This window comes from Phymastichus coffea, unplaced genomic scaffold (genome assembly GCF_024137745.1).
Source record: "Phymastichus coffea isolate CEN01 unplaced genomic scaffold, Cenicafe_Pcof_1.1 PCOF00098, whole genome shotgun sequence".
In the NCBI taxonomy this organism is placed as follows: domain Eukaryota; kingdom Metazoa; phylum Arthropoda; class Insecta; order Hymenoptera; family Eulophidae; genus Phymastichus; species Phymastichus coffea.
Window position 1 is genome coordinate 492,184 of NW_026706909.1, and position 12,610 is coordinate 504,793.

The following is a 12,610-nucleotide window of genomic DNA, read 5'->3' on the forward strand; positions in this document are numbered from 1 at the left end:
ACGTTAACAAAAATGTATTTCTTCAAAATCAAAAGAAAAAGAAAAATTAGGAAAAAGAAAAGCGCAGGTAAATAACGCTTACTAGATATTTTAAAGGCTCTAACCGTTGCTACTATCCACGTTCACACGAACACACGTGGAACACATGAAAGGAAAAAAGGGAACCGTTTTTCAGAGTCACCACACATGCAACATCTTGTCATTTCGGTATGCACACCATGTACTCACATGCAAAGTCACAGCGACGAAAATAAAAATATAAAGCATCACGACTGTGCTCAACGCTCTCAAAATTCAAACGGACCAATGATAATTATTCGAAACTCTTATTGGTCGTCTCATTTTATTTCAAAAGTGATACATGAACATGATTCAATATTTATTAAGAGAGTATATCAATAATGTATTTGATCGAGAGGATTTTTATTAGATTAGACTGCGTTGAAATTTTACTAGTTTTTTTGTCACTAACCGTAAGAAAAAACGAATTCAAGAGTAACACAGTTTGAAGAATACAATTTTGAATCAGTGGTTAATAAATATTTTACATGTCGCGAATGATAAGAATAAATATTTTCTCAACCTTCAGACAATTTAACAATCGCATAATAAAAAAAAATATAAAAGTATATCACAAACAAAATATGCAAATGAATTCACAAAGTTTAAACATACTGTTTTCCCGCCGCACTCTCCTCTTCTCTTTGTCACGTTTTTCGTCATTTTACGTCACACCTCGACATTCCTCTTGCATTTGCAGTACACACATGAGACCGTCACACACGGTGCGCTTTCATTATTGCGAGAGTCACGGCGCCGCAGTTACACACACAGATACACAAACACAAACATACTCGACGCAACCAGTTGCCGCGAGCTCCCCTTTGTGTATCAACGACTTGCTTCGGGACAGGGAGAATATAAAAGCGAGTGGCTCGCAGCGGCAGACGGACGTAAGCATCGTCGCAGTTGTGTTTATACCTTCTCTGTCTTTTGTGTGCAGTGCACTTTTTTCTTCTGCAATTTATCCAAGTTTGAAACACGTGGTGAGTACATGGCGTGATTACATCCACTTCTATCCTTCATCCGCTTATGTTTGCAAATAATTTGCAGTGAAATTCACGGTCAAACGACGGTTAAAGGACGCGCGCGCACTAGACAAAGAGGACCCATGAGCAGTCGCGTTATACAAAAACACGTTGTTGCTTCTGCGTTTTTCCATCGCCGCGATATCAACTGAACGCTGTGATATTGTCTTGATTTTCCTCTTTCGCGTTCTTTGAACTGCTGCGCAGGTACGCGCTTGCTTTGTTTTGGTTCGTTCGTTATATACTTCGTCCTGTTTTATTTTAGTGATATAGTGGTGTCAAAAGCGGCAGCGCGCTTAAAAGGTTAAAAAGAATTATTTTTTGTCGATGATCGACTGGCAAAAGTGGCAATTTGAATTTTCGTGATTTCTCACTGCTGGCTTTTCTGTCTAATCTGTATATACTTTTCTTTCGTATTTATTGATGAGACATCGTTGCCGTTGTGGTTGCTGCTTTTCTATCGGAGCTTTGTTTACACGCTGTTGAAGATGCCTGACGCGCGAGGTATTTCTCTGCATTAATTGAGATGCAATAAATTTTTGTTTGTTCAGTGATTTCTTGAATGTTAAAGCAACGATGTCGTTGTTTACAACATACAACGCTTTTTTGTGACACTTCTAACGCCCGTTCATTCACCTTTCACATACACAAAAAAACTTCTTTTTTAATCGTGTATTTAATTTTATTTGATTTCTTAACCCTGAATGTCTTAAATCTGAATGTCATTGACTTTTCTATTTCTTGTATATTTTTAAAATTCCTAAAAAATTTCAATTCAAATACTTACATCTATTTAATTAAAATCTAATCTCAACTGGTTTAGTCTATGAACTTTAAATAAGGACTCATTTTCCAGAAAATCCTGTATGTTTTTTAAATAGGATTCAATTTTAGTAGGTAGAGAATCTAAAAACTACAATTAAATCAACGATTATTCTTTCAATTGTATTTTACAGAGATAAAACTAAACATGGCAACAGCAACGGAAAGGCTGGTCGAGAACGAGGGTAAGTAATTTCACGAGTCATAGCTTCGTTAAATTGTCGCGCATTGATTATATCCGTCTCAATTTTTCGCGGCTAAACGCATAAAGCACATCGCTACGACCTTTTTAATTCGATGCGCTTGGATTATTTGTCTTATTGCGAATCATTCACCATTGTTTTTGTATCAAGAAATCACGGAAGAGCCATTAACATAATTAGTCCTATTGAATATATATCGATCCTCCGTTCATTCTTCGCTGGAGTAGGGTATTATTAAGATGTGATCTATTTTTTTGTTTGCGATCAAGATTACAACTTCTCGTTCTACATTGTTTAGAGAACGCGAACCGTGTAACAATTTACTTTTTACGAGTCGAGGGGCTATGCACTGGCATTGTTAAGTTATAACTTGACTTGCTGCAGGTCAAGGAGGTAAGAGCTCGCACATCATTTTAGTTATTTCGCAAGGGAAACGAAGTCAATGTAACTTATGCACTTTGATATACTAAACTACTTGAAGGTTCATTCCACATTCTACTTATCAATTCAAATCATCCAACGCTCATTATCACAATCCCCGATCGTTTTAACAATAGAGCCCTTCGATTCGTGACAGTTTTTCCCGAACGCGCACACAAAAATAAATCTATCTTTCTAATCATGCGCGCGAGGACAGAACAAAAGCGGCGACTTCGTGACACTGCCAAAACGAGACTGTACAACGCGCACGATTTTTCGTGCAGCGCAGCGATGATTAAATCGGATGCATGCCCTTTTTGCGCGCCACGGTGGCACTTTCTAAAATGTCGTCGAGAGACGCCTACCTATTGCCACAGGGTTTTCTCCTTCTTCTCTTATGCGCGGAGGCAGAAGGTGAAAACTCGTCTGCTTTCCCGTTACATATACTGGCTCTGTGTGAATGTGTGTACTTGAACTCTCTTTTCTTCTTTTTTTTGTCGCGCGTTCTGCATTCGCGTAGGGGAGAGTCTGAATGTTAACTGAGCCGTGGTATGCGTTGTTGGGTGGAGAGCGGAAATGTATGGCTATCCATTTGTTTGTGCTTCGTTTTATTTCTTTCGAGATTTGCTTTTGAATTGCACACGAAGGGTTTTTAGATTCCATTGCGACACTACTGTCAAAATTCTTAACCTTTTCAATTTATCTTTTTTAAAATATAGTTTTGTCGTTGCGAAAAATCGAGTAGAAAATTTATCCCACACTAACGTTTATCCATTAATGACATATCGGTGATAAAAATCGATATAAATCACGAGAAAGTCAATTCAATCACTCTACTTTACAATCGGAAATGTACAACTGACTAGTTTGTTTTTGTTTTCATCCGTAGCATTTCGAATACCAAATCCGTCGATGAGCGTAATTAGACTTGAATAACAGCCATTTTCGACTTGTCAACGACTAATCACTCTGTCATCGATTGAACTTTGTGAAACTTTTTTTCCCCGAGCTAGTACGTCGATTTTTCCCATATCTAAGCAACTGTCTGATTGATGCTGTTGACTACTCTCAATTTCTCAACGGGTACGACTTCTTTTTTTTTTCTCGTTGGAATGAAAGTTTGAAAAAGTCGCTTGTTTTCCGATCGCATTCCAGAGACGAGATGCACTGGGACTATGGAATTCGTATTTAATTAATAGCAGCATTTTACTTCTTAGCTCGTTTTTAGAAAAGCTTTGGTAATTAGTCACGTTGATTGCAATTAATTTTCATACAAGCGACTTAAAACATTTCAGGCATTCTTATATTCTATTTTTTTCGTTTTTGCTATCGGTGAAATTTTCATATCTGCTAGTACGCCAACATCTTTGAAAAAAAAGTGTCTAACCGCGCTGAAAAAGAGTGATCAATTGAAATTCCCTTGCAAACTCTCGCGCCTCACTCTCGCAGTCTATCTCTGGCACAACCATTAGATTACCACCCGGTGTTCTTCTTATTTATTATTGGTATTTTTCTCAGCCTTTCTCTTTCGTTCCAATCGCGCTACTCACATTTGCCTTAATATTGTATTATCAAACGATATCTCAAATATTTCCTACTGAAATTTGTTCATAATTTTTTGTTCATTTTCGACCTGCTATCAAGCAAAAGAAAATCATGATCTGACTCGAAAGCGGCGAGTTCAGCATACGCCAGGTATTTTTATTAGGTATATATATAGTATATAACTAATTAAAATCGACTTCTCTCGTCCTCTCGTAACCATCCACACCTGCGATTTTTATCCCGAGCTTTTCACTCTTCGCGCCCGCGAATGCAATTCGTTGTGTCGCGATTGTTGCAACGCGATTATTTCTCACTTCCCAGCTTCGTTTCTCCTATTTTTAGCCTTAAAAAGCCCGCAACTGCGACTGCGTCAAAGCAAACCGAACTGCATTCCCTTCTGAAGAACAAGAACTGCGAAGAGCACTCACGAGAAGTACTTTGCAACAGTTAGCACGTGTCGCAACAACGCTCTCATCCCAAATGAAATCCCGCAGCCTGTCTCTCGAAGGAAAACGTCCCTTCTATTTCTCTCGGTTCTCGCGCTGACTTTCGCGACCGGGACCCAACGGCCTTCGCGTCTACCCGGCCGGCGATCAGCCCCGTCCCGGTCGGACTCGGCGTCGCGCGTCGAACAGTCGACGAGCAGCATCCGTCGTATAGGGAGCGAAAAGGCCGCGCGCGTGCAGAGCTGCAAAGCCGCGAGACGCACACGCGCTCGCTCGCGGGCGTGTATATGGAGCACAGTGAGGAGAGAGGGCCGGCATATCGAGCGGCTATAGCGACGTCGTCGACGCCGGGCGCCGCGGCGCTTCGACACCGCCGCCGCCACTCCAACCCTCAGTTGCCTACCAGCCACCGCCCCGGCGTTTACCTGCGCTCGCCTTACTTTTTCTCTGCGGATATATAGGTTTGTTGCAAACATTGCTTCTTTCATCTTTTTTTTATATTTTTTTTTATTATTTAATTTTTTTTCTTTTTTTTATTGTTTCGCGAGAAAAAACTAGAACGAACAATTTTTCAATTGTCTCCATTTGGACGTGTCTTGTCTAGCAGTTGAGCGAGTAATCGAGAGACGGTTCGATTTCGATAAATGTGTGTACAGTTTTCTTATCTCGAAGGGGGAGGGGAGGGCGCAGTGAGCTGTTGCCGGGTGGAATATTTTGCCGATCGCTTGTTACACTCGAAACAAAAATGAAAAAGAAACGTGTTATTTTTCATTGAACAAGACAAGCAAGATATACCTATCGAACAATTACGCGAATGAAAAAAGTTCCTCGATTAACGTTCCGAAGACGGACGGATATTCTTACCTTACGAACGCCGTGCACGTAGCGCGAATTACGTTTTGTGCTTTGCAAAAGATTAAAAATTATTTAGTCGTCGTTGTAACATCATCCCTCACTTCTTTACTCGCGATCGCTGTAACGCATCGTCGGATTAATCATATAGCAAGAGCTCCGTTACTTTCGTTAAAACAAAAAAAAAAGAAGAAGGATTTTCCTTTTCGGGCAAGTTACGAAGACTATATTATTACGCTATGCGTATGTATCGAAAGCTATTACGAGTGACGTTACTGCTGACCACAAATTCATCGAATCGACTCGTGGTTTTTTTAGCCTAATAACGAAAAAATAAAACAGTCAGAGACAAATTATTCTTGCCCACATCGTCGAGTAAAAAACTCAAGCTCCCTCCCTTCCCTTTTTATCGAAAGAAACAGGTCTCACGAGCACTCGTAAAACAAAACCATTAACGATGCTGATCACAATGGTACGCGACTCGGTGCTGCAGTGTTTCTGCCACAGTTGCAAAGCTCCACTGAGTATTATCGGTAAGTTTTCCCATTTCATTTCGACCATTTCGACGACTTGCCTACCACGTGCGTGCGAAAAAAGAAAGCCTTGGAGATAAAGCTGTAAACAAGAAAAACCAAAAAAAAAAGAAGAAAAAAAAAACAGGAAAAATTATTATCGATCGACGAGCGCAATTAGACGCTCATTTTCGATTTCGCGTGACGGTTGGTTGTTTAAATCATATATTTCGAAACGTTTGGTTGATCCTTCGCTGACAGTCACGCGTACACACACACAGACGCGTATACATATTCGGCTACAATAGTTCGTTCGAGGACAATCTACGATTGTCAATATTATCGTTGGTTCGCGAGATCCTCTCCGAGATTGAAAATCAGCCGTGTTTGCCTTGACTTTTTGCCTCTCGTCGGAAGGGAGTTGGGGAGGGGGGAGGATTAACGCTAATCGCAGCCGCGAGTAAACACAAATTGCTCCGGCCAATTTGCATCGATCGCTGCCCGCCCGAGCCTCGAGCACGTCATCGTCGTCAGCAGCATCCAGTGAGTGTGGGATCTCTTCTGGTAAGCGCGCGCGCAGCCATCAAGTTCGACGAACTCTTCCACCGGGGGGGGGGGGGGTATTGTTCAACGTGCAACAAAAGAAAAAAAGAGAGATCAAACGCTCTTGGTCGGTCGATTACTACCGGAAGCCGCCGCACATTGCTTTATCTTCTCCTCAAGGCGAAAGGGAAATTGGCTCGTCGGCTCCGATGCAGACTCGATCGCAACGCTATTTTATTGTTGCTCTGCCTCGAAGAAAGGTGGGGTGTTGCTTCGTGGCGGCTGCAGGGCGACCAGTGAAATCGTCGCGAGCACAATTTCGAGCTTCGAAGGAGGCGTCGTGGACACGTGGAGTTGTCGGCGTGCCCCCCCCCCCCCCCCCCCCCCCAAGAAAGTTCGCTGCACGCGATATCGGACTGCAACGAGCTTCTCTCCCGTGCGAACCTATATCTATATATGCGTTTGTACTGCAGCTCGATCAATTTCCCCTCGCCTCGTCGCCGACCCCCCCCCCCCCCGCCTCTTTCGACGTGATAAATTCCTCACCGCACACGAGGTGTCGTCGAGAATCCTTCCAGGACGTCATTATTGTCATACTCGAAGGAAACAAAAACAAAACCGTCGACTAAATCCGCGCCGGAAGCCAGTGTTCTTCGCAACGTGCTGGCAAAGTCCGTCGAGCGAGCACTGTGTCGTGGAAAGTCATTTGGCAGGCGGAACATTGCGGGTCAAGCTTTTCGGGAAGCGAGGAAAATCAATGCAGCAGCAGTTGCCAAACGAGAGCGCAACACCTTTTACTACGCGGAAACGGACAGTTGGGCTGTGTTTCGTCTTCGGCGTGCAGCTGCGGGGCTCTGTTTTTCCGCATGAATCGATCGGCGAATTTATCGCGATTTTATGGCTCCGCGCAGTCGTTATCTTTAAAATCCATCGAAGCTTAATTTCTAAAGAGCTATCCTACTATTGCGAGAAATGTTTGAACAGTAAAAATAGAAGCGCATATTGGTCACTTTGTGAAAATGACAATGACAATGCGATTTTCCATCAAACGACAAAGTAACGATACTGCGATTATGGCTTGAACCTTAAATATCATTTGTCCTTTTCACACTGTATAAAAACCAATTCTCGAATGCCGTTGCACCGTCAGAAAATCGTTCTGAATTCTACTTGCGCAGTTTGAGAAATGAATTTCTTATTTAAAGAAAAAAAAACTTATTTTTCGAACTACAACGATTTCAAGAAATTTACACAAACGAAATCAAAATCCATTCAATAGGTATCTCGTAGCCTCGATAAAAATTAATTTACCGTCATTTCTGACCTTCCGAAAAAAAAATATCGAATACATAAACTCGTTCCCCCGCAAAAATTCCACGCGCAAAAAAAAAGTCAATTCAGCGAGAATACACACCGAAAAGAGCGATCGCTTACGCTATCAAAAGAAGGCCAGCGCACGAGGGTGTGGCGTTTCTTTTTCTCTTTCGCATGCACGTGGTCGTCGTCCCTTACCCTTCCTCTTATACGATAGAGCGAGAGAGAATCGCTAATTTGGGGTGGGTGAATAAAACACACAGCCACTCAACGACGAGGTACAAGTGTACCTGCCATCAAGAAACCGAGCTCCGGCAAGGCCAAACCACGAACCAAGCAGCCTAAGAAGGTCAAGTTTATCAGTGAGTAAATGTAAATAAACGAAGGTTTAAATGTTCCGCTTTGTTTTTTGTTTTTTGTTTTTCTATTTATGTCTTACGCGAACGACGATCTTTGGTTGCGAGTTTCAGATCAGCCAATTCGTCGTTGACGCTAGACGCAGTTCTTTCATCGCTTTCTCCCGAAAATTTTTATTTGTTTGCACTTGCGTAGAGCTCGCAAAATGTTTCGCGTGCATTCCACTCCGCCGAGCTTGAAACTTTGCTTCACGAAATCGCCTGCGTGTACAGCAACGCTCACCACGGTTATTGCCGAGCATTTCTATTCGAATCCATTGAGACTCTCCCGTCGTCAAAATTTAATCGGCGCGCGTCAGTCTCCTCTTATTGCCGCGCTCATTGAATCCCATTACTTGCGCGCCATTTTCGCATCGTCGAGCAAGCCAAACCGAAAAAGAAGAAGAAAACTTTGCCTCTGTCTCGGGCCCACGAAGCTCATCGATACGCCGACAACCGTGCGTCTCCTAATAAGGACTCGTGCCGTAATATAACAGGCTCACGAGGGTTGAATTTTATCCTACTCGGGATATCTAAAGTGCCGTCGGCACACGAACTTTAAGCAAAACCACTCCTTTTGCCAGATTCATGTATACTTTACCGTTAGCCCGCGACGTGGACTTTCACGTCAATTTTTCAATCCCCAATTTCTCGATGCCCGTAATAAGACACGTTTGCCCGATGTGTGTCAATGAGATCCAGTTTCTCATCTCGCCCTTGCAAGAAAACTAACAGGAACCTTGGCCGCTGCAGGTTCAATGCACTCGAGTGGGCGCAACGCGTACGCGAGCGAAAGATGATATATCGCGGACAAAGGCGCATGTGCAACTTTATGAATTGTTTATATCGACGGGAAGGGCGGAGAGGAGAGCGGGGGAATAGCGGAAGGAACGCGAATTAGCGGCATAACGGTTGGCCGTTCCTTGTTTGGCTTCGCGTACGCGCGCGCGCGAACACGGACGAGAGGAGGTGGCACGCTTGCGAGAAACGAGGCTGAAGCCGACGCGCGACGAAGGTCGACGATGTCGTTAACGAGATTTGGAGATTGGCTCGAAAGACCGCGGCAGCGTGGCTCGGGTCGACACACAACGGAGACAGTGAGCCGTCGTTGCGTCGTCGAGGTTGCGAACACGAACGGCTCGCTAATTTCGCGTCTGGTTCACGAGGAGAGTCGAGAAAAAACAATAGTGGCAAAAGGCTCGGAATGAGCGAGAGACGCGGTGGCGCCTCTCCGAGGCGCACGAAGATCGATCCTCTTTCGCGAGCGGCGCTGAGTCATACACCTAGACGTCCCTCCTGCGTACGCTTTTTACCGGCGTTCACAAACACACACACACACACGAGCGCGCGCGCGTATGGACTCGAACCTCCCTTGCTACCCTGAACCTCTCGAGGAATGAATTTTTCTCTCCTTCGCGCCCGCTTTAACTCGCCAAGGCTACTCTTTGCGCGCGCGAGAGAGAGAGAGAGAGAGAGTTAATTGAGAAAGTGTCTTCAGGCGTGTCATTGATTGGTTTGCATTGAATGAATTATTTTTCGTAAGTAATTTTTCTGTTTCCCCTCATTTTTTAGGAACGAAATGAATTTAAGAACTGCCTTTCACCACGAACTTTTTGACGCAACGATTAACTTGATCGTAATTGCTTCTCGATGGGAATCCTTCGTTCGTGCCCTCGCGCATGATAAACGACCGAACAAGCTTGATGCGAGATTCGCGAAGTTGAAACCAGTCGAGGAGCGCGCGAGCGAGCGAGCGTGATTAATGCCGGCCTGTTATATGCCAAAGCCCCAGCGCACGTAGCTGTTGTGACGCAAAGCATCGCCCGCGAATAATAGTTTCGATGGCTCTTCCCGTGGCCGCGATCGTCGATCTTTCGCCGAGGGCGATACAAATTTAGTTTGCCGAATATGTCCGCAGCGACCGAGATTCGTTGCCAAGAGATGACGAAAGGTGGCCTCCGTTACGAGGTGATTCTGGCCGAGCCGACGGCGCCGACCAAGCGCGCGCCTTCCCCGATTCCAACGTCGCCGACGCAACCCCAGGTGAACATCGAGGATAAGCTTCGCGCGGCCGAAGAGCGTCGGCTGTCGTTGGAAGCCAACAAGATCGCTGCGCTCAGTGCTCGACTCAGCAGGATCGAAGAAGTCGCGCGTAAGAAGGACGAGCTCAATGCCAGCTTCGTTAACGCTACACGGGAGAGCCTCGATACTAAGCTGAACAACAGCGAGGAGAGACGAGAAGCCCACATTACTGATCTGAAGAGCAAGTTGAAGGAACACGTAGGTGGCTCTTTTTTATAGCTGATTAATCAGGCTCAGCACTGATAGGCAATGGAATATTTTCTGTTCTTTGTAGTTGGAAGGTGTTGAGAAGACTAGACTGTCGCTTGAGCAGCAAACTGAGGAAGTTCGTGCTGCTTTTGATGAGAAGCTGAAAACTGCTGCTGCGCAGCGTGATGAGAACATCAAGAAGATGGTCGAACGTCTTAAGGAACATGTAGGTTTCATTTTTCTTTTTCGACAAGTCAGGCGTCAATTCGATCGCGAAATGTCAAAAATAAATTTCTTTTTGTTTTCAGGAGGAACGAGTTGCTCGCGTACGTCAGAGTATAACCGACCGAGTTCACCAGCTAGAGAATCAAATTCAAAGCAAACTCGACCAAGCGCATGAGAGAAAGGAGTCGAACATGCGTGAACAGTTGGAGAAGCTTAAGAATCATGTGAATTTGACAGAATATAAAATTCTTGAATTAAGTAATAATTGTTTTTAATGCATGATTTATCATTTATAGGAGAAACGCGTAGAAATGGTAAGACAGAACAAAGCCAAAGTAGTGCAGACCAAAGACGGCCAGGATACCAATGAGACTGCAAGCTCCGGCTAAAAAAGCTCGCATTGAAAAAAGACGTAATCTCTCTCTCTCTCTCTCTCTCTCTCTCTCTCTCTCTCTCTCTCTCTCTCTCTCTCTCTCTCTCTCTCTATCTATCTATCTATCTATCTATCTTTCTCTTCTCTCTCTCTCTATCTTTCTCTTGCCTCTCTCTCTCTTTTCTCTCTCTCTCTCTCTCTCTCTCTCTCTCTCTCTCTTACATCTATAATTTTATTATTATTAACGCTTAAGGAGCATTTAGGATACTTAAGTAAAACACAAACACTGCCTGTTTTCTTTAGAAGAAACGAGAATCCTTCGAGTGCTTTACAAAAAACAAAAAAATAAATAAAAAAACGACTAAATGTAGTGCTTCTTTTAAATATGAAGGATATCGTTTTTTGTGTTTTATTTATTTTAAAGTTTTTACTTGGTAAATTATCGTGGTGTTTTTCATTTTTTAGTATTACATTTTTATCGAAATTTAAAGTTTTTTTTAAGAGCTGTTGTGAAAAATTGCGCTTAACTTTGTGCGCTCTGCTGTTTTCATTATTTATATATATTTACGGAAAGTCGACTTGCTTATATACTAATGCGGTTCGATACAGTTGCAAAATTTCTTACGCTTCATAGATTCAATAAGATAAATCAATTTTTTTCATTTGTATCTAATATAATCAAGTGGCTTTTACATTCATCAATATAAAAATTGTGCGTTTATTTAATAACAACAGCAAAAAATCGAGACGCGTAAGAACTTCGCGTGCTAAGTTGCGTTATATGATATATATTTAACATACGTATGATAGTGCTTTAAACTAGGCTTGAAGTATATTATTAAATTTAATAAAGACAAAAAAATGAAACTTAAAAAAAGATTTTGTACTCAATCGTTGTAAGATTATAGCTTATATGCGTTCAGAAAAAAAACATGTAGTACACTGATTCAACAAAGTATTACGGAAGAAAAAATCTTAATAAAAAAATAAGTATATATAACTACTACAAACAATATAACGCTTCTGTGATGAATTCACTATATCTCTCAAAGTGTTTTACTTACATACACTACTCGTATCTATTAAATTATTGAGTATCAAGAAAATCTAACGAATCAATTAAACATACACACAATGTGCCGCAGCAGATTTAATAAACCTAATAACCTTTTTTTGCATTTCATTGTTTTTTTTACGTAGAAGAATAAGCGATCTTTTTGCATTTTTTTTTCAAAAGACGTAGACAGTAGGATGCTCACAGAGTCGATAAAATTTTTCAGTATTATAACGTTGAACAAATTACATGAGAAGATAAAAAATAATATTGCATTGTGAGCAATAATCATAAGCGGTCTACTCGTTTTTCAAATTCATTAAGGTTCAAATAATGCGTCTTTTTAGCACTGTATTTGTACTTTGATCTTTTCTAAAAAAATCTACAAAGCTTCATTGAAGGTAGACACATGATAGGCCGCAAGGACGACTGAAGTAAATTTGATCATAATCGAACTTGAGTGACTGTTAAACGTACACACCAATGTTCAGTGTGAGGCCTTGAAGGTAATGGAAATGGAAATGGAAAAGGGACAGTGTGATGATCT

At 42.3% G+C, this 12,610-nt stretch overlaps 1 protein-coding gene across 4 annotated transcripts; it reads left to right on the plus strand.

Annotated features, from left to right (window-relative positions):
- Positions 1-856: 856 nt before the first annotated feature.
- Positions 857-12,051, plus strand: LOC131669854 (activating transcription factor 7-interacting protein 1). Of its 4 annotated transcripts, XM_058945037.1 has the most exons (7): positions 4,739-4,985; positions 5,793-5,909; positions 8,009-8,107; positions 10,059-10,420; positions 10,497-10,637; positions 10,720-10,860; positions 10,933-12,051. In XM_058945037.1, the coding sequence occupies exons 2-7, from the start codon at positions 5,834-5,836 to the stop codon at positions 11,023-11,025; spliced, it is 912 nt and encodes a 303-aa protein (XP_058801020.1). In that variant the 5' UTR covers positions 4,739-4,985; positions 5,793-5,833; the 3' UTR covers positions 11,026-12,051. The 4 variants fall into 4 exon arrangements, with proteins under 4 accessions (XP_058801022.1, XP_058801023.1, XP_058801021.1 ...); XM_058945039.1 differs by lacking the exons at positions 4,739-4,985; positions 5,793-5,909; positions 8,009-8,107 and adding exons at positions 857-1,046; positions 2,045-2,095; XM_058945040.1 differs by lacking the exons at positions 4,739-4,985; positions 5,793-5,909; positions 8,009-8,107 and adding exons at positions 876-953; positions 2,045-2,095.
- Positions 12,052-12,610: the final 559 nt, after the last annotated feature.

Excerpts from the sequence above, each read along its gene's own strand:
- LOC131669854 (XM_058945037.1), top strand. The coding sequence starts at position 5,834 with ATGCTGATCACAATGGTACGCGACTCGGTGCTGCAGTGTTTCTGCCAC. Across the intron at positions 8,108-10,058 it reads TAAGAAGGTCAAGTTTATCA|CGACCGAGATTCGTTGCCAA; the intron begins GTGAGTAAATGT and ends ATATGTCCGCAG. Across the intron at positions 10,861-10,932 it reads TGGAGAAGCTTAAGAATCAT|GAGAAACGCGTAGAAATGGT; the intron begins GTGAATTTGACA and ends TATCATTTATAG.